The sequence below is a fragment of the Cetorhinus maximus genome, chromosome 36 (genome assembly GCF_964194155.1).
Source record: "Cetorhinus maximus chromosome 36, sCetMax3.hap1.1, whole genome shotgun sequence".
NCBI lineage: Eukaryota > Metazoa > Chordata > Chondrichthyes > Lamniformes > Cetorhinidae > Cetorhinus > Cetorhinus maximus.
This window is the reverse complement of record NC_135914.1, coordinates 6,120,528-6,145,579: the sequence shown is the minus strand read 5'-3', so window position 1 is coordinate 6,145,579 and position 25,052 is coordinate 6,120,528. Positions and strand designations below refer to the sequence as shown.

Sequence of the window (25,052 nt, the reverse complement as noted above, 5' to 3'; positions counted from 1 at the left end):
CAGAGCCGCTGACGGATTGTTCTGGAAGCGACCGAGCGGCAAAATGGCGGCGATGGCGGCTGGGTGAGAAACCGAGAAGGGGAGAGGGAAATAAATCCGTAAATAATCGGGGGACAGAGGAAAATAAATCCGTAAATAACCGGGGGAGAGAGAGAGAAATCCGTAAATAACCGGGAGAGAGAGAAATAAATCCGTAAATAACCGGGGGAGAGAGAGAAATAAATCCGTAAATAACCGGGAGAGAGAGAGAGAAATAAATCTGTAAATAACCGGGAGAGAGAGAGAGAAATAAATCCGTAAATAACCGGGAGAGAGAGAGAGAGAAATAAATCCGTAAATAACCGGGAGAGAGAGAGAGAAATAAATCCGTAAATAACCGGGAGAGAGAGAGAGAAATAAATCCGTAAATAACCGGGGGAGAGAGAGAAATAAATCCGTAAATAACCGGGAGAGAGAGAGAGAGAGAAATAAATCCGTAAATAACCGGGAGAGAGAGAGAAATAAATCCGTAAATAACCGGGAGAGAGAGAGAAATAAATCCGTAAATAACCGGGAGAGAGAGAGAAATAAATCCGTAAATAACCGGGAGAGAGAGAGAAATAAATCCGTAAATAACCGGGAGAGAGAGAGAGAGAGAAATAAATCCGTAAATAACCGGGAGAGAGAGAGAGAGAGAAATAAATCCGTAAATAACCGGGAGAGAGAGAGAAATAAATCCGTAAATAACCGGGAGAGAGAGAGAGAGAGAAATAAATCCGTAAATAACCGGGAGAGAGAGAGAGAGAGAAATAAATCCGTAAATAACCGGGGGAGAGGGAGAGAGAAATAAATCTGTAAATAACCGGGAGAGAGAGAGAAATAAATCCGTAAATAATCGGGAGAGAGAGAGAGAGAGAAATAAATCCGTAAATAACCGGGAGAGAGAGAGAAATAAATCCGTAAATAACCGGGGGGGAGAGAGAGAAATAAATCCGTAAATAACCGGGGGAGAGAGAAATAAATCCGTAAATAACCGGGAGAGAGAGAGAAATAAATCCGTAAATAACCTGGGGAGAGAGAGAGAGAGAAATAAATCCGTAAATAACCGGGAGAGAGAGAGAAATAAATCCGTAAATAACCGGGAGAGAGAGAGAAATAAATCCGTAAATAACCGGGGGAGAGAGAGAAATAAATCCGTAAATAACCGGGGGGGAGAGAAATAAATCCGTAAATAACCGGGAGAGAGAGAGAAATAAATCCGTAAATAACCGGGGGAGAGCGAGAGAGAAATAAATCCGTAAATAACCGGGGGAGAGAGAGAAATAAATCCGTAAATAACCGGGGGAGAGAGAGAAATAAATCCGTAAATAACCGGGGGAGAGAGAGAGAAATAAATCCGTAAATAACCGGGGGAGAGAAATAAATCCGTAAATAACCGGGGGAGAGAGAGAGAAATAAATCCGTAAATAACCGGGGGAGAGAGAGAGAAATAAATCCGTAAATAACCGGGGGAGAGAGAGAGAAATAAATCCGTAAATAACCGGGGGAGAGAGAGAGAAATAAATCCGTAAATAACCGGGGGAGAGAGAAATAAATCCGTAAATAACCGGGGGAGAGAGAAATAAATCCGTAAATAACCGGGGGAGAGAGAGAAATAAATCCGTAAATAACCGGGGGAGAGTGAGAGAGAAATAAATCCGTAAATAACCGGGGGAGAGAGAGAGAAATAAATCCGTAAATAACCGGGAGAGAAATAAATCCGTAAATAACCGGGGGAGAGAGAAATAAATCCGTAAATAACCGGGGGAGAGAGAAATAAATCCGTAAATAACCTGGGGAGAGAGAGAGAAATAAATCCGTAAATAACCGGGAGAGAGAGAGAAATAAATCCGTAAATAACCGGGGGAGAGAGAAATAAATCCGTAAATAACTGGGAGAGAGAGAGAAATAAATCCGTAAATAACCGGAGAGAGAAATAAATCCATAAATAACCGGGGGAGAGAGAGAGAGGAATACCCAGAGAGAGAGAGAGGAATACCCGGAGAGAGAGAGAGGAATACCCGGAGAGAGAGAGATGGTTACCCGGAGAGAGAGAGAGGAATACCCGGAGAGAGAGAGAGGAATACCCGTAGAGAGAGAGGGGAATACCCGGAGAGAGCGAGAGGAATACCCGGAGTGAGAGGGAGGAATACCCGGGAGAGAGAGAGGAATACCCAGAGAGAGAGAGAGGAATACCCGGAGAGAGAGAGAGGAATACCCGGAGAGAGAAGGAGGAATACCCGGAGAGAGAGGGAGGAATACCCGGGGAGAGAGAGAGGAATACCCGGGGAGAGAGGGAGGAATACCCGGGGAGAGAGGGAGGAATACCCGGAGAGTGAGAGAGGAATACCCGGAGAGAGTGGGAGGAATACCCGGAGAGAGAGAGAGAGGAATACCCAAAGAGAGAGAGGAATACCCAAAGAGAGAGAGGAATACCCGGAGAGAGAGAGGAATACCCGGAGAGAGAGAGAAGAATACCCGGAGAGAGAGAGAGAGAGGGGAATACCCGGATAGAGAGAGAGAGATGAATACCCGGAGAGAGAGAGAGAGAAGAATACCCGGAGAGTGAGAGAGAGAGAGAGGAATACCCGGAGAGAGAGAGGAATACCCGGAGAGAGAGAGGAATACCCGGAGAGAGAGAGGAATACCCGGAGAGAGAGAGGAATACCCAGAGAGAGAGAGAGAGGAATACCCGGAGAGAGAGAGAGAGAGGAATACCCAGAGAGAGAGAGAGAGAGGAATACCCGGAGAGAGAGAGAGAGAGAGAGGAATACCCGGAGAGAGAGAGAGAGAGAGGAATACCTGGAGAGTGAGAGAGGGGAATACCCGGAGAGGGAGAGATAGAGAGCTCGTAATACTTGGTGAAAGAGAGGAATACCCGGAGAGATATAGAGGGCAATACTCGGTGGGTGGGGGGAGGAGAAAGAGAGAGATACCTGGAGCGAGAGAGAGAGGGACGGAGTGTGAGTCCAAGGGCTGGGTGGGTGTTGGGAGGGGCGAGTGATTGATGGAGCTGGGCAGGTGTTGGGAAAGGAAAGTGAGTGAAAGGGGTGAGTGAGCATCTGAGCGGAGAGTGGGTGAAGGGGGAGGGTGAGCGCCTGAGTGGAGAATGAGTGAAGGGGCTGGGTAAGGTCTGAGGGGAGAATGGGTGAAGGGGGAGGGTGAGTGTCTCAGGGGAGAGTGGGTGAAGGGGGAGGGTGAGCGTCTGAGGGGAGAGTGGGTGAAGGGGGTGGGTAAGGTCTGAGGGGAGAGTGGGTGAAGGGGGAGTGTGAGCGTCTGAGGGGAGAGTGAGTGAAGGGGGAGGGTGAGCGTCTGAGGGGAGAGTGGGTGAAGGGGGTGGGTAAAGTCTGAGGGGAGAGTGGGTGAAGGGGGAGGGTGAGCGTCTGAGGGGAGAGTGAGTGAAAGGGGTGGGTGAGCGCCTGAGGGGAGAATGAGTGAAGGGGGTGGGTGAGCGTCTGAGGGGAGGAAATGAAGGGGGTGGGTGTTGGGGTGGGGGGTGGGTGGGGAAGAGTGAGTGAAGCGGGTGGGTGTTGGGAGGGGAGAGCGAGTGAAGGAGGTGGGTGTTGGGAGGGGAGAGCGAGTGAAGGGGGTGGCTGTTGGGAGGGGAGAGCGAGTGAAGGGGGTGGGTGTTGGGAGGGGAGAGCGAATGAAGGGGGTGGGTGTTGGGAGGGGAAAGCGAGTGAAGGGGGTGGGTGTTGGGAGGGGAGAGCGAGTGAAGGAGGTGGGTGTTGGGAGGGGAGAGCGAGTGAAGGGGGTGGATGTTGGGAGGGGAGAGCGAGTGAAGGGGATGGGTGTTGGGAGGGGAGAACGAGTGAAGGGGGTGGGTGTTGGGGGAAGAGTGAGTGAAGGGGGTGGGTGTTGGGAGGGGAGAGCGAGTGAAGAGGGTGGGGGCTGAGTGTTGGGAGGGGAGAGCGAGTGAAGGGGGTGGATGTTGGGGGGAGAGCGAGTGAAGGGGGTGGGTGTTGGGGGAGAGTGAGTGAAGGGGGTGGGTGTTGGGGGGAGAGCGAGTGAAGGGGGTGGATGTTGGGAGGGGAGAGTGAGTGAAGGGGGTGGGTGTTGGGAGGGGAGAGCGAGTGAAGAGGGTGGGGGCTGAGTGTTGGGAGGGGAGAGTGAGTGAAGGGGGTGGATGTTGGGGGGAGAGTGAGTGAAGGGGGTGGGTGTTGGGGGGTGGAAGAGAGTGATTGAAGGGGGTGGGTGTTGGTGGGGGAGAGTGAGTGAAGGGGGTGGGTGTTGGGAGGGAAGAGTGAGTGAAGGGGGTGGGTGTTGGGGGGGAGAGTGAGTGAAGAGGGTGGGTGTTGGGGGTGGAGAGAGTGATTGAACGGGGTGGGTGTTGGGGGGGGGAGAGTGAGTGAAGGGGGTGGGTGTTGGGAGGGAAGAGTGAGTGAAGGGGGTGGGTGTTGGGGGGGAGAGTGAGTGAAGAGGGTGGGTGTTGGGGGGGAGAGTGAGTGAAGGGGGTGGGTGTTGGGGGGGAGAGTGAGTGAAGAGGGTGGGTGTTGTGGGGGGCGGAGAGAGTGATTGAAGGGGGTGGGTGTTGGGGGTGGAGAGTGAGTGAAGGGGGTGGGTGTTGGGAGGGAAGAGTGAGTGAAGGGGGTGGGTGTTGGGGGGGAGAGTGAGTGAAGAGGGTGGGTGTTGGGGGGGGAGAGTGATTGAAGGGGGTGGGTGTTGGGGGGGAGAGTGAGTGAAGGGGGTGGGTGTTGGGGGGAGAGTGATTGAAGGGGGTGGGTGTTGGGGGGGAGAGTGATTGAAGGGGGTGGGTGTTGGGGAGAGTGAGTGAAGGGGGTGGGTGTTGGGGGGGAGAGTGATTGAAGGGGGTGGGTGTTGGGGGGGGAGAGTGAGTGAAGGGGGTGGGTGTTGGGGGGGAGAGTGATTGAAGGGGGTGGGTGTTGGGGGGGAGAGTGAGTGAAGGGGGTGGGTGTTGGGGGGAGAGAGTGAGTGAAGGGGGTGGGTGTCGGGGGGAGGAGAGCGAGTGAAGAGGGTGGGGGGTGAGTGTTGGGAGGGGAGAGTGAATGGGGATTGTGGGAGGAGAGGGTTGGTGATTCTCTCCATGTAGCGCTGCCTGGTCTCTGCTCCTTTTCTCAGTCATTGTGTGGATGAAGGGATCAAATGAAGATATCTCTTTGTTTTGCAGACGACGCAGCAAGTGGGACCAGCCTGGCCCTGGTATGAATGGCACATTACCAGGAGTGATGTCTCCACAGGTCTCCATGTCAACAAGCACCTTCCCGACTGGGTCCGTGCCAGCCTCTCTGCCTCCTGGGACTGCAGCCCCGTCACCCGGAGTGTCCATGAGTGTAGGGCCCGTCGCCCCCGCCTCTGGAGCATTAGATGCTGCAGCAGCTGTTGCAGCCAAGATCAACGCCATGCTGATAGCAAAAGGGAAGCTGAAACCCAGTCAGATTGCTCCTGAACAGGTATAGACCACAGCTGTGAGTGTGTGTGTGGTTTGGGGGTGGAGAGGTTGGTGGTGTGTTTACAGGGGTTTACGACAGTCTGCAGTTCACTGTGAGACAGGGTAGACAGGTGGGCGGAGGCCTGGACATTGCAAATTAAAGAATGGGCATTACTGTCAGTTGCCAGGGCCACAAGCTGTTTGTTTCTAAAATAAATAATTTGCATTTCTCCAGGATCTTTCACAACCTCAGGATGTCTCAAAAGTGATTGATAGCCAATGAGGCACTTTTACTGAAGTGTAGTCAGTGTTTAATGTGCCAAATTGTGCACAGGAAGCTCCCATGCATGCCTGACATCAATATTTCTTTTATGTCGACCTTGCTGTCTGTGATAAGATTGAGAATCAGTTTTCATGCAAAGTGTTTGCCTGCAATGTGATTATAGAGCAAATTCACCCTTTTGAGTGTGACTCTACAGACAAATGAGTATTCACACTCGTTTATAAACAGCTGAGATACCTGTAAATGTTGGTTTGCAGAGGATTTGAATGTCCTTGTACACAAATCACAAAATTAACAAATAACAACAAAATCTGTGCTAACCTTTATTGCAGGGAGATTGGATATTAGAGTAAGGAGGAGATGGTGGTGGTAATGTCACTGTACTTGTAATCCAGAAGCCCAAGCTATTGCTCTGGAGCACGGGTTCAGATCCCTCCAAGGCATCTGGTAGAATTTAAATTCCTTGAATAAATCTGGAGTATAAAGCTAGTCTCAGTACCACCACCTGGAAGTTTCCCTCCAAGTCACTCACCGTCCTGACTTGGAAATATATCAGCCGTTCCTTCACTGTCGCTGGGTCAAAATCCTGGAACTCCCTCCCTAACAGCACTGTGGGTGTACCTACACCACATGGACTGCAGAGGCTCAAGGCAACAGCTCACCACCACCTTCTCAAGGGCAACTAGGGATGGGCAATAAATGCTGGCCCAGCCAGTGAATGAATTTTTAAATAAAAGTCACAGCAACCATGAAACTACCATTATAATAAAACAAAATACTGCGGATGCTGGAAATCTGAAATAAAAACAAAAATAGCTGGAAAAACTCAGCAGGTCTGACAGCATCTACGGAAAGGAATACAGTTAACATTACGAGTCCGTATGACTCTTCATCAGATGAAACTACCATTGATTGTCGTAAACACCCATCTGGTTCACTAATATCCCTTTAGGAGGGAAATCTGCCATCCTTACCCACTATGGCCTACATGTGACTCCAGATCCACAGCAATGTGGTTGACCCTTAACTGCCCTCTGAAATGACAGAGCAAACCATTCAGTTCAAGGCCTATTGGGGATGGGCAACAAAGAAATGAAAGAAAAAATAATCTGGCTGCAATTGTACTGGTATTTGGTGAGACCACTCCTAGAGTACTGTATGCAGTTTTGGTTTATGGAAGCATATGCTTGCATTTAGATGGGGTGCAGCGAAGGTTCACCAGATTGATCCCTGGATGAGAGTTGTCCTATGGGAAGAGATTGAGTAGAATGGGCCAATAATCTGATGTGAGTGAAGGTGATCTCATTGAAACTTTTAAGATTCTGAGAGAGTTTGACAGGGTAGATGCTGAAAGGCTGTTTGCCCCTGCTGTCAAGTCTAGAACATGGAAGTTGCGGTCTCAGGATAAAGTGATCGATCATTTAGGACCCAGAGGAGGAGAGATTTAACTGAAATGTATAAAATCCTGACCAAGAGCTGGAAGATGGTTTTAGACTGGGTAGCTCTTGTTCCATCGTCACAGACATGAATAGGCTCCTGTGCTGTAAATCCTTTTCTGTTTCTGTGAGGGACTTAGACAAGAATGGATTGGAAGCAGCTATTTCCTTCAATGTGGAGGTCATAAACAGTGGGTGTAGCTTTCAAATAATTAGCAGAAGGATTTAAGAGGAGCTGAAAAAAACAATTTTCACCCAGAGGGTGATGGGGATCTGGAATTCATTGCCTGAAAAGGTGGTAGAGGCAGAACCCCTCATCACATTTATATCAAAAAACAACCTTAGATATGCACTGGAAGTGTCGTAACCAACCGGCCTACAGACCAATAGCTGGAAAGTGGGATTAACTTGGATAACCTTTTCCTCAATTGGCCTTGATACAATGGGCTGAATGGCTGCCTGCTGCACCATAAAGGTCTTTGATTCTATGAAGCTTGATTTCTTCCTCCAAGGTTGTAAATCTTTGGAATTCTCTACCCCAGAGAGCTGTGAATGCTCTGTCATTGAATAGATTCCAGCATGAGATCGCTAGATTTCTGGACACTAAGGGAATGGAGGGAATGTGGGGATTGGGTGGCAGAGTGGATTTGAAGTCAATTAGCAATGGTTTTATTGAATGGCGGCAGTCCAGGCTTGAGGAGCTGTATGGCCTCCTCCTATTTCTGTTGTTCTTGCTGTCTCCTGGTGCTGACATCCTATTCTTTGCAGGCCCCTCTTCCAGGGAAGGTGGCAGCAGCAGCAAAAAACAAGGATGACCTGGTGGTGGCTGAAGTGGAAATCAATGATGTTCCCATCAACTGTCGAAACCTGCTGACCCGAGGGCAAACACAGGACGAGGTGAGAGAGAAATTCCTCTAAAATAGTCTCAGGAACACTCCCCACACGGGAGGAGAAGAGGGTCTGACTGGACACTCCCCACACGGGAGGAGGAGAGGGTCTGACTGGACACTCCCCACACGGGAGCAGGAGAGGGTCTGACTGGACACTCCCCACACAGGAGGAGGAGAGGGTCTGACTGGACACTCCCCACACGGGAGGAGAAGAGGGTCTGACTGGACACTCCCCACACGGGAGGAGGAGAGGGTCTGACTGGACACTCCCCACACGGGAGGAGAAGAGGGTCTGACTGGACACTCCCCACACGGGAGGAGGAGAGGGTCTGACTGGACACTCCCCACACGGGAGGAGGAGAGGGTCTGACTGGACACTCCCCACACGGGAGGAGAAGAGGGTCTGACTGGACACTCCCCACACGGGAGGAGGAGAGGGTCTGACTGGACAGTCCCCTTATGGGAGGAGAAGAGGGTCTGACTGGACACTCCCCACACGGGAGGAGGAGAGGATCTGACTGGACACTGCCCACGCGGGAGGAGGAGAGGGTCTGACTGGACACTCCCCACACGGGAGGAGAAGAGAGTCTGACTGGACACTCCCCACACGGGAGGAGAAGAGGGTCTGACTGGACACTGCCCACACGGGAGGAGGAGAGGGTCTGACTGGACGCTCCCCACACGGGAGGAGGAGAGGGTCTGACTGGACAGTCCCCCTATGGGAGGAGGAGAGGGTCTGACTGGACACTCCCCACACAGGAGGAGGAAAGGGTCTGACTGGACACTCCCCACACGGGAGCAGGAGAGGGTCTGATTGGACACTCCCCACACGGGAGGAGGAGAGGGTCTCACTGGACACTCCCCTCTGTTGGGGGGGAATGGGGTCTGACTGGAGCAGCTCCTTGCAGGAGGGAGAAAGGGTTCTGTTTGACTGGAGCAATCTCCCTAACAGTACTGGAAGAAGCCCATGTTAGTTTTTGTTTTTCTTGGTTCTTTATTTGTACAGTTTAACAATTCAGGAGTACGGTCTGAATTGCAGAGTCTCCACCTATGATGTGACTCCATCCATTAGATTGAAGGGGATGTTGTGTGTTCACTTTCCTTCGAAAGTTTGATTGTCCCTCTCGGCATTGCAGTGTTTGTTCCCTCCTTGGCATCTACTCCACCTTCCTGTCTAATGCCCACTTCCTGACAACCTTTTTATCGATGAATTCTTTCTCTTCAGGGATCTGATGGAGTTTTCTTAAATTACGAATATTTAAAGCAAGAGTGAAATTGTGTTTCCTGTCTCCTTACGCAGGTTAGTCGGCTCACTGGAGCAGCTGTGTCTACCCGTGGGAGATTCATGTCTCCAGAGGAGAAAGTACAAGCCACACCAGGGTATGTATTCATTAATAAGCAAACACCTCCCTCCCATCCCTGAACTTACTCAGATCTGTAAGCTGGTACTATTCCTGATCTTTATTCTTCCTTGTGCTGTCAGCTGTGGCTTAGCGAGTAGTGCACACATTCACGTTTTTGAGTAAGCAGGTTGTGGCTTCAAGATCCACCTCAGAGACAGTCTCAGTTGAGACTCCCAGTGCAATAGTGAGGAAATGATGCATAGCCAAAGGTGCCTATTTCTGGATGAGGCATGAAACTGAGGTCCCTTCTGCCCCCTCAGATGGATGTAAAACATCCCAGGGCCACTATTGGAAGAAGAGCAGGAGATTCTTCCGGATGTCCTGGGCCAATATTTATTCCTCTACCATTAGCATTACTAAAATCAGATTATCTGGTGGCATTATCATATCACACTTTGTGGGATCTTGCTGTGTACAAATTGGCAGCCAGGCTTCCTCCATAGCAGTCCTTCATTGGCTGTGAAGAGCTTTGGGATGTCCTGAGCTGCTGAAATGCACGTTTTTATTCCACATTCTCCTGGGAAAAGGAACTTGCTGACTCTGGCTGCAGTCCTATCTCAGTAAGCCTCAACAGCCTGCTGATAGCTCACTGTGCTGCCTATTCTGTACCTGAGCCCTGACAGTGAATGACACGCTCAACATCGGAGAGCATTGTGCTTCTGTCCGATCCTACTCTCTCTTTCCCTTTCATCCATACTCAGGCTAATTGTAGCTACCTCTCTGGAAACTGGGAGTGGAACCTGGGTTATCTCAGTATCACACCAGAGAGTGCACATGGCCATCCTGCCACTCAGGTTCTGGCAGCTGTCCATTTGCCCTGTGATCGTTGCATGTCAGGACTCTAGAAACATTCTGAATTCTGTTTCTTATTTCTCCCCCTGCAGAGATCGTGCTTTGTACCTGCACATCCAAGGACAGACACGTGATGTTGTTGACAGTAAGTGTGTGGGTGTGATAAATGGATGGGTTCTGTCCTCACAGAAGTCCAGGCTGGGTTTAACCTCTACATTGTGCAGCATTGGTTTGTTAGCCAGGGCAGGGCAGCAGTAGGTGTTCTCGGATTGATCTTAGCCTGTATGTGCAAGGGAGGAGAAAATCAGGCCAAACCAATAGATGGTAAGTGAAAATAAAACTGGACAATGACATTGGTTGCACAGTCTGGTGACTCTTGATGTCCAAGCCATTGACATGAAGAATATCCATGGCACCAGTAAATCCTCTTCCAGCTAGAGGCAGAAGATAGGAGCAGAAGGTTAACATTGGTATGAAACTGATGGGACCACACCGGGCTGAAACAATCAGGGATCCGGAGGATGAAGAAAGTAGAACCTGTTCAGTGTTTGCGGCTCTGCTGATACTCTCCTCCTATAGAAACTGGGCCAAGAGAACAACCCCACTTCTAGTGAAAGCCGGGGGTTCACTGTACAGCCCAACAATTTAAATTCATTGTAAACCTTGAAGTCAGAAGGTTGTGGGTTCCAGCACCAGCCCAGAGACTTGAGCCCGTAATCCAGGCTGCTTCCCAGTATAGTACTGAGGGAGCGCCGCACTGTCGGAGGGTCAGTACTGAGGGAGCGCCGCACTGTCGGAAGGTCAGTACTGAGGGAGCGCCGCACTGTCGGAGGGTCAGTACTGAGAGAGCGCCGCACTGTCGGAAGGTCAGTACTGAGGGAGCGCCGCACTGTTAGAGGGTCAGTACTGAGGGAGTGCCGCACTGTCAGAGGGTCAGTACTGAGGGAGCGCCGCACTGTCGGACGGTCAGTACTGAGGGAGGGGAGCGCCGCGCTGTCCGAGGGTCAGTACTGAGGGAGCGCCGCGCTGTCCGAGGGTCAGTACTGAGGGAGCACTGCGCTGTCCGAGGTTCAGGACTGAGGGAGGGGAGCGTCGCACTGTCAGAATGTCAGTACTGAGGGAGCGCTGCACTGTCAGAGGGTCAGTACTGAGGGAGCGCCGCACTGTCGGAGGTTCAGTACTGAGGGAGCGCCGCACTGTCGGAGGGTCAGTACTGAGGGAGTGCCGCACTGTCGGAGGGTCAGTACTGAGGGAGGGGAGCGTCGCACTGTCAGAGTGTCAGTACTGAGGTAGCGCTGCACTGTCGGAGGGTCAGTACTGAGGGAGCGCCGCACTGTCGGAGGGTCAGTACTGAGGGAGCGCCACACTGTCGGAGGGTCAGTACTGAGGGAGCGCCGCACTGTCGGAGGGTCAGTACTGAGGGAGCGCCGCACTGTCGGAGGGTCAGTACTGAGGGAGGGGAGCGTCGTCAGTACTGAGGGAGTGCTGCACCGTCAGAGGGTCAGTACTGAGGGAGCGCCGCACTGTCAGAGGGTCAGTACTGAGGGAGCGCCGCACTGTCGGAGGGTCAGTACTGAGGGAGGGGAGCGTCGCACTGTCAGAGTGTCAGTACTGAGGGAGCGCTGCACTGTCGGAGGGTCAGTACTGAGGGAGGAGAGCGCCGCGCTGTCAGAGGGTCAGTACTGAGGGAGGGGAGTGTCGCACTGTCAGAGTGTCAGTACTGAGGGAGCGCTGCACTGTCGGAGGGTCAGTACTGAGGGAGGAGAGCGCCGCGCTGTCAGAGGGTCAGGAGTCAGAGAGTGTCGCACTATTGGAGGGTCAGTACTGAGGGAGCGCTGCACTGTCGGAGGGTCAGTACTGAGGGAGGAGAGCGCCGCGCTGTCAGAGGGTCAGGAGTCAGAGAGTGTCGCACTATTGGAGGGTCAGTACTGAGGGAGCGCTGCACTGTCAGAGGGTCAGTTCTGAGAGAGCATTTCACTGCCGGAAGGTCAGTACTGAGGGAGCGATGCGCTGTCGGAGGGTCAGTACTGAGGGAGTGCTACACTGTCGGAGGGTCAGTACTGAGGGAGCGATGCGCTGTCCGAGGGTCAGGACTGAGGGAGCACCGCGCTGTCCGAGGGTCAGGACTGAGGGAGCACCGCGCTGTCCGAGGGTCAGGACTGAGGGAGCGCTGCACTGTCGGAGGGTCAGTACTGAGGGAGCGCCGCGCTGTCCGAGGGTCAGTACTGAGGGAGCGCCGCGCTGTCCGAGAGTCAGTACTGAGGGAGCACCGCGCTGTCCGAGGGTCAGGACTGAGGGAGCACCGCGCTGTCCGAGGGTCAGGACTGAGGGAGCGCTGCACTGTCGGAGGGTCAGTACTGAGGGAGCACCGCGCTGTCCGAGGGTCAAGACTGAGGGAGCGCTGCACTGTCGGAGGGTCAGTATTGAGGGAGCGCTGCACTCTTAGTGGGTCACTAATGAGGGAGCATTTCACTCAGAGGATCAGCACTGAGGAAGAAGTGAGCTGTCAGAGGGGAAGCATTGAGGGAGTGCTTATGTGTTCTTAATGAAAAGATTCCATGCTTGGAAGCTCTGGGTGACTATGAGATTGAGGGCAGTGTTAGGCTGCTACGTGACCAGTGACATGCTGGCTCTGAGCCTCCTATGCCTCCATGGATGTTGGCAGCCTATCCCCAGCAAGAGTCTGACCCATTGGGAGAGGCGGATAGAAAGGAGTGAAGAAGATATTGTTATCGGATTGGTGCATTTACACTGTAGTAAATGAATACGTTGGAGTTTAGTCATTATTACATTGGGTTTCTACAACTCTTTTGCAGAGGCTGTGAACCGGATTAAAGAGATCATTGCAGGTGGAGTTATAAAGGCCGTCAGTACTTCCACCTCGCAGTTCAGTGGTCCAATGGTTACTGTGTACCACCAGCCAGCCCCTGTAACACATCCGACAACCACCACGGCAAAATCACAAGCTGGGGTAAGTATGTCGTTGCAGCATGTAGGATATTCATCTCTGAAATGGTCTCTAGGTTCATTCTCTTTGAGTGACTAAGAATTCAAAGCACCCAATAACATTCCATCACTCAAACTGTAAGGCAAAGGGGCTACAGTGCATCTGGTGCGAGATGTGAACAGTTTTGGATGCACTGCTAAGTGAAGGGAGCTTTACTCTGTATCTAACCCCGTGCTGTACCTGTCCTGGGAGTGTTTGATGGGGACAGTGTAGAGAGAGCTTTACTCTATCTAACCCCGTGCTGTACCTGCCCTGGGAGTGTTTGATGGGGACAGTGTAGGGGGAGCTTTACTCTGTATCTAACTCCATGCTGTACCTGTCCTGGGAGAGTTTGATGGGGACAGTGTAGAAGGAGCTTTACTCTGTATCTAACCCCGTGCTGTACCTGTCCTGGGAGTGTTTGATGGGGACAGTGTAGAGGGAGCTTTACTCTGTATCTAACCCCGTGCTGTACCTGTCCTGGGAGTGTTTGATGGGGACAGTGTAGAGGGAGCTTTACTCTTTATCTAACCCCGTGCTGTACCTGTCCTGGGAGTGTTTGATGGGGACAGTGTAGAGGGAGCTTTACTCTGTATCTAACCCCGTGCTGTACCTGTCCTGGGAGTGTTTGATGAGGACAGTGTAGAGGGAGCTTTACTCTGTATCTAACCCCATACTGTACCTGTCCTGGAAGTGTTTGATGGGGACAGTGTAGAGGGAGCTTTACTCTGTATCTAACCCCGTGCTGTACCTGCCCTGGGAGTGTTTGATAGGAACAATGTAGAGGGAGGTGCATTTTGCATTGTGCTAATTGTACCTGAGGGGCAGGAGGAATGAGAAAGTGGAACCTGTTCAGTGCTTGTGGCTCTGCTGATTCTCTCCCCTTATAGAAATTGGGCTGAGAGAACAACCCCACTTCCAGTGAAAGCTGGGGGTTCACTGTGCGGCCCGACAGTAAATTTCACACTATAAGCTTACACTCTGCTTCCTGACTTTGAGTGTGTTAATAGTTAGATGTCACAGGCATTCATCTCTTCTGCCTGGCTGGAGACCAGGGTGAATACTTGAGGTGGAAGCGTCCAGCAGGTACTGTGTGCATGTCCACCCTCATCAAGATATGCCCATCAACCTTCATGAAAATGGAATCGATGTCTGTTGTATCTTGGTAGAAGGATATTGTGAGCGTGGGACTGAGGACAGGGTTAGGCTGGGGTGTGTGATCTCCTCACTCCTGTGACTTGCTAATACGCTCTCAGCAGATTGAATGGGTGTAATAACATTACAAGGGGGTTGACAGGGTAGATACTGAGAGGCTGTTTCCCCTCGTGGGAGAGTCTAGGACCAGAGGGCATGATCTCAGAGAAAGGGGTCACCCATTTAAGACAGAGATGAGGAGGAATTTCTTCTCTGAGGGTAGTGAATCTGTGGAATTCTTTACCGTAGAGGCTGGGTCGTTAAATATATTCAAGGCTGAGATAAACAGATTTTTAATCAGTAAAGGGATCAAGGGCTGTGGGGAAAAGGCAATAAAGTGGAATTGAGGATTATCAGATCAGCCATGATCTCATTGAATGGTGGAGGAGATTCGATGGGCCGAATGGCTTACTTCTGTTCCTATGTCTTATGGTGTTATGGTGCAACTGTTCATAATAGATATTCTATATCTTATCAACTCTCCTCACTTAGTTTTCTTGGGGAAAAAAAGTGTAATGTGACAAAGATGTGTGGAATATTAATCTTGACATATCTGAGCTAACATGGATGTCTGTACAGATTTGCTGCTTCAATGTTGTTGTGATGATGTCATGCAGATGTGTTTCACCTTTATATGTTAATACCACACTGTCTCATTCACAATTACAGAAGTTTGATTGATCAGAAATATCCAAGAAGTTCAACAAGCTTGTCTTCTTGGATTCTGGTCTCAAGTATCCTCTGCTTCACCAGATACCTTGTATTCTCCTCTCCAGAAACTCCCCCTAATTGCCTCTTAGGCCCTTTTATCATCCTCTCCTCTGTTCCCATTTCTGCTTGATTTCCTATTTATCTGGGTGTTATTGCTCCCAAGCAACAGGGGGAGCTAAGTTATGAGGGACGACTGGAAAAACATGGGCATTTCATCTTGAAGAGGATTTAGGAATGTAAGAAATAGGAGTAGGCCACTCAGCCCCTCAAGCCTGCTCTGCCATTCAACCACATCATGGCTGATCTACCTCAATGCCACTTTCCTGCACTATTCCTTGATGCCTTTAGTATCTAGAAATCTATTGATCTGTCTTGAGCATACTCACTTCCGCAGCCCTTTGGGGTGTCCAATTATCACATTCTTTATAATAGATTCAAGTGTTTTCCGTACTACTGACATCAGGCTAACAGGTCTGTAGTTCACTGTTTTCTCTCTCCCTCCATTCTTAAGTAGTAGGGTTACATTTGCCATCTTCCAGTCTGCAGGCATTGTTCCAGGATCTATGGAATTTTGAAAGATGACCACCAATGCATCCATCCTATGTGTGCATGCAATAGCTATTGAGAGGGAAAAGGAATCCTGAAATTCTTCTCCAGAGTTGAGAGTAGAACTCTAAAGTTTTGTTGTTGTCCTGTAGGCTGTGTTGAACAGCTGATGGATCTGCCAGATAAAAGCAAAATACTGCGGATGCTGGAAATCTGAAACAAAAACAGAAAATGCTGGAAAAACTCAGCAGGTCTAGCAGCATCATCAGTGGAGAAAGAAACAGAGTTAACATTTTGAGCCTATATGACCCTTCTTCAGAGCACTGATGGAGCAGCTAGTCTGTCTTAGCATTACTCTTCAGTACCTCACGCTCACCGTCTGCCCTATAGCTGAAGGGCTTCTGGCTGGAGCACTGAGCTCTCCATTTTGGTTATTATCACCCTTGTACAGCTGAATGGCCCAGCCTTACTTTTCCAATTGCTTCCCACAGGGACCTCACTCACTGGGATGACAGCTTGGTGTGTGATACATGGGAACAGGAGGAGGCCATTTCAACCCCTGAAGTCTGTTCCCACCATTCAATAAGATCATGGCTCTTGAGAACTATATGCAAACGTCCATATATACTTTTGAATTAGGAATAGGAGTAGGCCACTTGGCCCCTCAAGCCTGCTCCACCATTCAATAAGATCATGGCTGATTGTAACCTCAACTCCACATTCTGACCTACCTCCGATAACCTCTCACCCCCTTGTTTACCAAGAACCTATCTACCTCTGCCTTAAAAATATTCAAAGATTCTGCTTCAGCCGCTCTTTGCGCAAGAGTGTTTCTAAGACTCTCACTCCTCATCTCTGTCTTAAATGGGTGACCCCTTATTTTTAAACAGTGACCCCTAGTTCTGGATTCTCCCACAAGAGGAAACATCCTCTCCACATCCACCCTGTCAACACCCCTTAGGATCTTATATGTTTCAGTCAAGTTGCCTCTTACTCTTCTTGTGTTGTTTGTGTTTAACGTTTATGTTTTTTGTGAAAGGACATTTTAGTTAAAAAGAAGTGCTATATAAAGAAAATACAGCAGGGTGTGCTAAGTCCTGGACGTATTGCGCTCTAGTGTAGAATAAGGAATAAAGGAACCTTCTGTGTTTTACTCAGGAAGCTGGGGATCAGAAGCAGATAGCTGTGTGTGTGTGTATTCTTAATTGTTAAGAAGTAACAATACACTTCACTTCTGCACTCCAGCAGATGCAAGTCTAATATTCCCTCATAAAACAACCCTCCCAATCCAGATATTAGTCTAGTAAACCTTCTCTGAACTGCTTCCAGTGCATTTACATCCTTTCTTAAATAAGGCAACCAATACTGTACACTACTCCAGATGTGGTCTCACTAGTGCCCTGTATAACTGAAGCATAACTTCTCTACTTTTATATTCAATTCCCCTCACAATAAACGATAACATTCTATTAGTGTTACTAGTTGCAACCTTTTGTGATTCATGAACTAGGACATCCAGATCCCTCTCCATCTCAGAGCTCTGCAATCTCTCACCACTTAGATAATATGCTTCTCTTTTATTCTTGCTGCCAAAATGGACAATTTCACGTTTTCCCACATTATACTCCATTTGCCAGATCTTCGCCCACTCACTTTACCTATCTATTTCTCCTGCATCTTAGTTCCATAACCCTAGACACCTTTGCCTAACAATCTATCAATCTGAGTTTTGACATTTTCAATTGACCCCAAACTGATCAGGGGGGAGAGTTCCAGATTTCTACTACCCTTTGTGTCAAGAGCCTTGCTGTTGCATACATTTAAAAGGCCCAAATTGTGTGCAGCCTGTGTGGGCATTTTTGGATTGCTATGCTGCGTAGAGGGAACATTGGGCCTGGCTCTGATTTTAAGTTGATAACCTGCTTGTCCTGACTTCCCCCACCCCACCAGAGGAAATAGTTTCTCTCTACCCTGTCAAATCCTTTAATCATTTTAAACATCTCAATCAGATCACTCCTTAATCTGGTATACTCAAGTAAATACAAGACTAGTGCATCCACCCTTTTTAAATGAATTGTTTTAGTCCTGGTATCATTCTGTTGAATCTTTGCTGGATCCCTCCCACCCCATCTGACCCTCACAAAGGTTAATATATCTTTCCTGAGATGTGTGGGCTAGAATTAAAGAGAGTACTTATGCAGTGCCAGGATTGAAGTCTGTGTTACAGATGAATTTTTTGGAATTTGCATTTCACCACTCCATGCATCAAATTAAGAGTTAAATCAGTGTTGGCACCATTGCTGGAAGTGAAGCACTTCCCCTTTCAGACGCCCAGCGTCAGTCAGTTTGAACACTACTCAGGTTATACCCAGAATGTCTTCCATCAGGTGAGTCAGCATTTTGAGCAGCTCTTCTTTCTTCAGCGTTCACTTTCCTTGGTGCCTTGTGTATGATCAGCTCCTTCTCTTGCTTCACAGATGCATTATGTGCAAGATAAAGTCTTTGTGGGTCTGGAGCAAATCGATCCAGCCTTTAATATTAAGGAGAAAGTGGAGGGTCCAGGTGGTTCCTACCTGCAGCACATTCAGGCCGAGACTGGTGCCAAGGTCTTCCTACGTGGAAAGGGTTCTGGCTGTCTGGAACCTGCCTCTGGGAGAGAGGCCTTTGAGCCCATGTACATCTATATCAGGTACCAAGTATTATTGCTAACAATCACCCTGCGTTTATATGTTCAGTGCGTAGACTAGATGTATCCTGTGAGATTCAATGACTCTTCACCACATTTACTTCAGAGCTTGACTTAATTTGTTCAATTCTACTCAAACACAGTTGGTAACATTATGCACACTGGAGCTTGCAGCAGCCTTGCACAAAGCTGGTGCAAGCAGGGTGCATGGGAGAGGAGAGTGATAGAGCTGTGTATGGGGGAAGCAATGGCCTATAGGTGTTTGTATGCGGTTGGCAGTGGGTTACTACTGAACTTTCAGTTTTCGACCTGAAGTCTGCAGCATCTGCAGGCTGTGAGGTTCCATGGACACTAGAGGGAGCTTTACTCTGTATCTAACCCCGTGCTGTACCTGTCCTGGGAGTGTTTGATGGGGACAGTGTAGAGGGAGCTTTACTCTGTATCTAACCCCGTGCTGTACCTGTCCTGGGAGTGTTTGATGGGGACAGTGTAGAGGGAGCTTTACTCTGTATCTAACCCCATGCTGTACCTGTCCTGGGAGTGTTTGATGGGGACAGTGTAGAGGGAGCTTTACTCTGTATCTAACCCCGTGCTGTACCTGTCCTGGGAGTGTTTGATGGGGACAGTGTAGAGGGAGCTTTACTCTGTATCTAACCTCATGCTGTACCTGTCCTGGGAGTGTTTGATGGGGACAGTGTAGAGGGAGCTTTACTCTGTATCTAACCCTGTGCTGTACCTGTCCTGGGAGTGTTTGATGGGGACAGTGTAGAGGGAGCTTTACTCTGTATCTAACCCTGTGCTGTACCTGTCCTGGGAGTGTTTGATGGGGACAGTGTAGAGGGAGCTTTACTCTGTATCTAACCCTGTGCTGTACCTGCCCTGGGAGTGTTTGATGGGGACAGTGTAGAGGGAGCTTTACTCTGTATCTAACCCCGTGCTGTACCTGCCCTGGGAGTGTTTGATGGGGACAGTGTAGAGGGAGCTTTATTCTGTATCTAACCCCGTGCTGTACCTGCCCTGGGAGTGTTTGATGAGGTTTGGGACAGTTACTCATGTCCCTCACCTGGATGTCTGAGATTTGCAATAGGAGCAGAGCTATGTGGGCAGCCAGCAGCGGGAAGTTGTGGTCTGCAAGGTGTGTAGTTAGATGTTTCTGTGAAGTCTCTCAGCCTGTTGCTGTATTGTCAGGTTGCTGAGTCAGGACTGAGTGGGTATGTGAATCATTGCCAATGGTATCGATTTGTGTTCCTTTCAGTCATCCCAAGCCAGAGGGCCTTTCAGCTGCGAGGAAACTCTGTGAGAGCTTGCTGCAGACTGTGAGTATCACTTCAGTAATGGGTTGAATCACTCATTACTTATTGCTGTGGTCCTCTCTATACCCCCTTTCAGTGCCTCCCCAATCCAGAAGGGCTTGACTTACTGGTTTTCATAGTCACCAGTTGCCTTTTCATATCTCCCTCAGGCCATTCGTCATGTCTGCTCTGACAGTGGCACCAGGATATTGAACTGTGGATGGAGTCACAGTGAACAGGGCTTGTTCTTCTCGGGAGCAGGAACTTGAGCTCTGGGTCTTCAGTCCAGTTGGAACTCTTGACAGCTTGCTCTGGCTGCAATCAGCTGACTCGGCACAGACTGAGTATAGAAGCTGAAACCTTCTGGTTTGGTTTAACATGATTGTTCTCTGGGACACTTTAATTTCCATTTCTTTATGGGAAAAGTGTCCCATGTGATAATTAAATCCATTTTCTTTCTTTAGGTCCATAATGAGCATTCTAGGTTCCTGAGTCAAATTAATTCTTCAGTCATGACACCTCAAGGTAAGTCCTAGAATAACAAGAAGATAAGGCTGTATGTAACCTGTGCTGTACCTGCCCTGGGAGTGTTTGATGGGGACTGTGTAGAGGAAGCTTTACTCTGTATCTAACCCCGTACTGTACCTGTCCTGGGAGTGTTTGATGGGGACAGTGTAGAGGGAGTTTTACTCTGTATCTAACCCCGTGCTGTACCTGTCCTGGGAGTGTTTGATGTGGACAGTGTAGAGGGAGCTTTACTCTGTATCTAACCCCGTGCTGTACCTGTCCTGGGAGTGTTTGATGGGGACAGTGTAGAGGAAGCTTTACTCTGTATCTAACCCCGTGCTGTACCTGTCCTGGGAGTGTTTGATGGGGACAGTGTAGAGGGAGCTTTACTCTGTGTCTAACCCCGTGCTGAACCTGTCCTGGGAGTGTTTGATGGGGACAGACCTCAGACCTGAGGTTTTCCAACCCTTGTAGAGGTCTCCTGTCTGCAGTGGTTCTTTAGAACTTGCCCACATATTTGGACAGGCATTGAGATTCCAGACAATGTGAAGCTACTGAGTATCCTGAGGAGGTTATTCTTCTGGTTTTCTAATTGTGATGTGTTTCATCTCAGCTCGTGTCTTGGACTGCCTGAGGTCACATTTGCATCGGAGTGTGTTTGCTGTTTCTTGGTTCTGAGATGAATGGTTGAGTAGCCATATGTGTTGCTCCCACTCTACTAAGCACCCTTTTTCTCTTTTAAAGGTTACCAACAAGTGCCTGGAGGTGCTCCCCAGCAGCATTATTACCCAGGCCAAGGCTACCAGGCCAGGTATCCACTGGGTCCTGTACCACTTCAGTCCTCTCAGAGTTCATACCCAAGACAATGTGGCCCCGATTCTGCTCCCTTCCCCGTCTCGGGGGCAGCACAGTCACTGGGCATACCTGGACAGGTAGGTCACTGCACCAGCACAGCCACTGGGCACACTGGGACAGGTAGTCACTGTACCAGCATTGTGAATGGTAACCAAGAGCACAACTAGACGTCCATATTTGACAGGAGGCTGGGGGTGGAGGTGTCTGCATTTCAGGGAGTCTGGCGTCCTAGCTTGGTTTGGACTTGGATTGGATGTGCCGGGGACTGGGCTGTGTTTGAGGGTTGGTGCCAGATACAGCATGTATCTGGGACTGCTATGGGTTTGGGGGTGGGTGGGAGTGTCTGATAGCGGTTAGATCTGGGACTGGGCTGTGTTTCGTGGGGTGGGTGTGTCTGATATTGGTTATATTTGGGACTGGCTGTGTTTGTGGGAGTGCGAGTGTCAGATACCAGTTATATCTGGGACTGGGCTGTGTTTGTCGGGGTGAGAGTGTCTGATGCCAGTTATACCTGGGACTTGCTGTGTTTAGTAGGGTGGGAGTGTCTGATACCACTAATATCTGGGACTGCGTGTGTTTAGTGGGGTGGGAGTGTCTGATACCACCAATATCTGGGACTGGCTGTGTTTAGTGGGGTGGGAGTGTCTGATACCACTAATATCTAGGACTGGCTGTGTTTGGGCTGGGACTGTCTGATACCGGTTATATCTGGGACTGGCTGTGTTTGGGGCAGGAGTGTATGATACCGGTTATATGTGGGACTGGCCGTGTTTGGGGCAGGAGTGTCTGACACCGGTTATATCTGGGACTGGCTGTGTTTGTGGGGGTGCAAGTGTCTGATACCGGTTATATCTAGGACTGGCTGTATTTGGGGGCAGGAGTGTCTAATACCGGTTATATCTGGAATTGGGCTGTGTTTAGTGGGGTGGGAGTATCTGATACTGGTTATATCTGGGACTGGGCTGTGTTTAGTTGGGTGTGAGTGTCTGATACCGGTTATATCTGGGATTGGGCTGTGTTTTGAGGGGGCTGGGACTGTCTGATACCGGTTATAGCTGGGACTGGCTGGGGGGTGGGACTGTCTGATACCTGTTATAACTGGGACTGGCTGTGTTTAGTGGGGTGGGAGTGTCTGACACCGGTTATATCTGGGTCTAGCTGTGTTTAGTGGGGCGGGAGTGTCTGATACTGGTTATATCTGGGACTGGGCTGTGTTTGGGGTGGGAGTGTCTGATACTGGCTATATCTGGGACTGGCTATGTTTAGTGGGGTGGAAGTGTCTGACACCGGTTATATCTGGGTCTGGGCTGTGTTTAGTGAGGTGGGAGTATCTGATACTGGTTATATCTGGGACGGCTGTGTTTGGGGTGGGAGTGTCTGATACCAGTTAAATCTGGGACTGGCTGTGTTTATTGGGGTGGGAGTGTCTGATACTGGTTATATGTGGGATTGGGCTCTGTTTAGCAGCATGTGAGTGTCTGGTACTGGTTATATCTGGGACTGGGCTGTGTTTGGGGTGGGAGTGTCTGATACCAGTTAAATCTGGGACTGGCTGTGTTTATTGGGGTGCGAGTGTCTGATACCGGTTATATGTGGGACTAGGCTGTGTTTAGTGGAGTGGGAGTGTCTGATACTGGTTATATCTGGGTCTGGGCTGTGTTTGGGGTGGGAGTGTCTGATACCGGTTATATCTGGGACTGGCTGTGTTTAGTGGGGTGGGACTGTCTGATTCCGGTTATATGTGGGTTTGGGCTGTGTTTAGTGGAGTGGGAGTGTCTGATACCGGTTATATGTGGGTTTGGGCTGTGTTTAGCAGTGTGGGAGTGTCTGATATCGGTTATATCTGGGACTGGCTGTGTTTAGCAGTGTGGGAGTGTCTGATACCGGTTATATGTGGGTTTGGGCTGTGTTTAGTGGAGTGGGAGTGTCTGATACCGGTTATATGTGGGTTTGGGCTGAGTTTAGCAGTGTGGGAGTGTCTGATACCGGTTATATCTGGGTCTGGGCTGTGTTTAGCAGTGTGGGAGTGTCTGATACTGCTTATATCTGGGTCTGGGCTGTGTTTAGCAGTGTGGGAGTGTCTGATACTGCTTATATCTGGGACTGGATGTGTTAAGTGTCTGTCACTGTCTGACACTGATTAAATTTGGACTCTTTGGGGCTTGGTTCTGGATCAGTTCCTATTACTCAAATTATTCCATTCAGTCGCCACTTGTGATATTCTGAAATGAACACCTATATCGGTTACAGTATTGTGCTGGAAATGTCTGTGTTACCATGGGCACTTCCCACCGTAGACTTTCAAGTCGGTCAAAGGCTGGGCTTAGCTGCGTTGCCCTCCCTGGTTGATTAACTTGGAGCACTGACTGTCTAGGCTGGTAAAGCCTTATCACTTCAGTGAGGGATGGAAGGATGCCAGGTACCTGTGGAGCACTAGTCTGAGTGTTAGTGGGTGAGGTGGGGGAAAGGGGTCCAGTAGTGAAGATGCCTGTATTTTCTGAGTTGAGCTTTTTTGTCCTAATTAAAATTCCTGTTTGTGTGCAGCAGAACCCTGGAGGCTATGCTCCACCGTTACCTGTGAACACGCCTGGTTATGAGGGGATGTCAGCCGCTCCAAGACCCTCCGCCCACCTCCCTCCATCTCAGGGGAACAAGAGACGCTTCACTGAAGAGAGCGAGGAGGAATCGGCACTGCTGGGGTACCAGGTGGGAGATGCGCCCTTACTCACTGCAGGATTGTGAAAGGCAGCAAGACGCGGGTTTTGTAGGCACTGAATCCTGGCTGACTATTAGCTGCTTGTGTTTGCACTGTGCCTGTCCTCTACATCATTAGACTCCCCAGGTCAAAAGTGGCTATTGAATTTCTTCTTCCACTTTTGAATCCTGTCCCCACAGTCCTCAACCAGGTTATACTGAGGCCTCACATCACCATGGTCAGAGAAGCTGAGGGGACCAGTTTTGCTCATTTTGTAGCCCCATTCTGGGACCAGAGCGTATCATTTTACCAACACTCCAGTGCAGTCCTTTGGGAGATCTGCCTTGTCACAGGGACTGTGTGCGAGGCACTGTTTGGTTACCAATCTGGTAAAGGATCTTCTCTTAGCCCTGTCCTTATCAAAGTGAGTGTTTTGGGTGTATATTTGTGTGTTTGAATGGGGGTGTGTGTGTGTGTAAGATTTTGATGTAGCAGCATAAGGCACTCTCAGCTGCCCTCCCCTGGGTGTGTTTCACATTTACTCTATGTAGTGGTAAATGATGAAGATGGAAATGTAAGTCCTTGCTTGTCTCCAGGCCTCGAAAGCATGCAGGAGGTATGCTGTCGATCATCTCTAAGTGGCTGTTGTAGCCAGGGAGGTTTTACTAAGAGAAGGGGGTTGAGGGCGTACTACTGTACAGGATGGTACTAGTAACAGAACAGCAACATATCCGGAAACGCTGCATTCCTTTTCAACAGTACAGATCCTGTGAGTGAAGGTTTCAATCAGGAGGTGATGCATCTCCACTAGACCTGGTTAATGGACTTGGAATAGAGTAGTGTTCAGCAATGCTTATAAACAAAACCATTTTTATATAGCACAAGTTAGATACAGAATAAAGCTCCCTCTACACTGTCCCCATCAAACACTCCCAGGACAGGTACAGCACGGGGTTAGATACGAGTAAAGCTCCCTCTACACTGTCCCCATCAAACACTCCCAGGACAGGTACAGCACGGGGTTAGATACAGAGTAAAGCTCCCTCAACACTGTCCCCATCAAACACTCCCAGGACAGGTACAGCACGGGGTTAGATACAGAGTAAAGCTCCCTCTACACTGTCCCCATCAAACACTCCCAGGACAGGTACAGCACGGGGTTAGATACAGAGTAAAGCTCCCTCAACACTGTCCCCATCAAACATTCCCAGGACAGGTACAGCACGGGGTTAGATACAGAGTAAAGCTCCCTCAACACTGTCCCCATCAAACACTCCCAGGACAGGTACAGCACGGGGTTAGATACAGAGTAAAGCTCCCTCTACACTGTCCCCATCAAACACTCCCAGGACAGGTACAGCACGGGGTT

At 49.7% G+C, this 25,052-nt stretch overlaps 1 protein-coding gene and 1 non-coding gene across 2 annotated transcripts in view; both read left to right on the top strand.

Annotated features, from left to right (window-relative positions):
- Window positions 1–25,052, top strand: part of khdc4 (KH domain containing 4, pre-mRNA splicing factor) — a 40,560-nt gene continuing 15,508 nt past the window's right edge. The window contains exons 1-11 of the mRNA XM_078534109.1: window positions 1–63; window positions 5,147–5,429; window positions 7,895–8,023; window positions 9,317–9,396; window positions 10,304–10,356; window positions 13,028–13,182; window positions 18,126–18,337; window positions 19,590–19,650; window positions 20,091–20,151; window positions 20,878–21,065; window positions 23,533–23,694. Of these exons, the coding sequence (XP_078390235.1) occupies window positions 44–63; window positions 5,147–5,429; window positions 7,895–8,023; window positions 9,317–9,396; window positions 10,304–10,356; window positions 13,028–13,182; window positions 18,126–18,337; window positions 19,590–19,650; window positions 20,091–20,151; window positions 20,878–21,065; window positions 23,533–23,694 (1,404 nt within the window). The 5' untranslated portion in view covers window positions 1–43. The remainder of the gene's footprint in view (window positions 64–5,146; window positions 5,430–7,894; window positions 8,024–9,316; window positions 9,397–10,303; window positions 10,357–13,027; window positions 13,183–18,125; window positions 18,338–19,589; window positions 19,651–20,090; window positions 20,152–20,877; window positions 21,066–23,532; window positions 23,695–25,052) is intronic.
- Window positions 10,725–10,857, top strand: LOC144672309 (small Cajal body-specific RNA 4). The gene has a single exon (XR_013574095.1).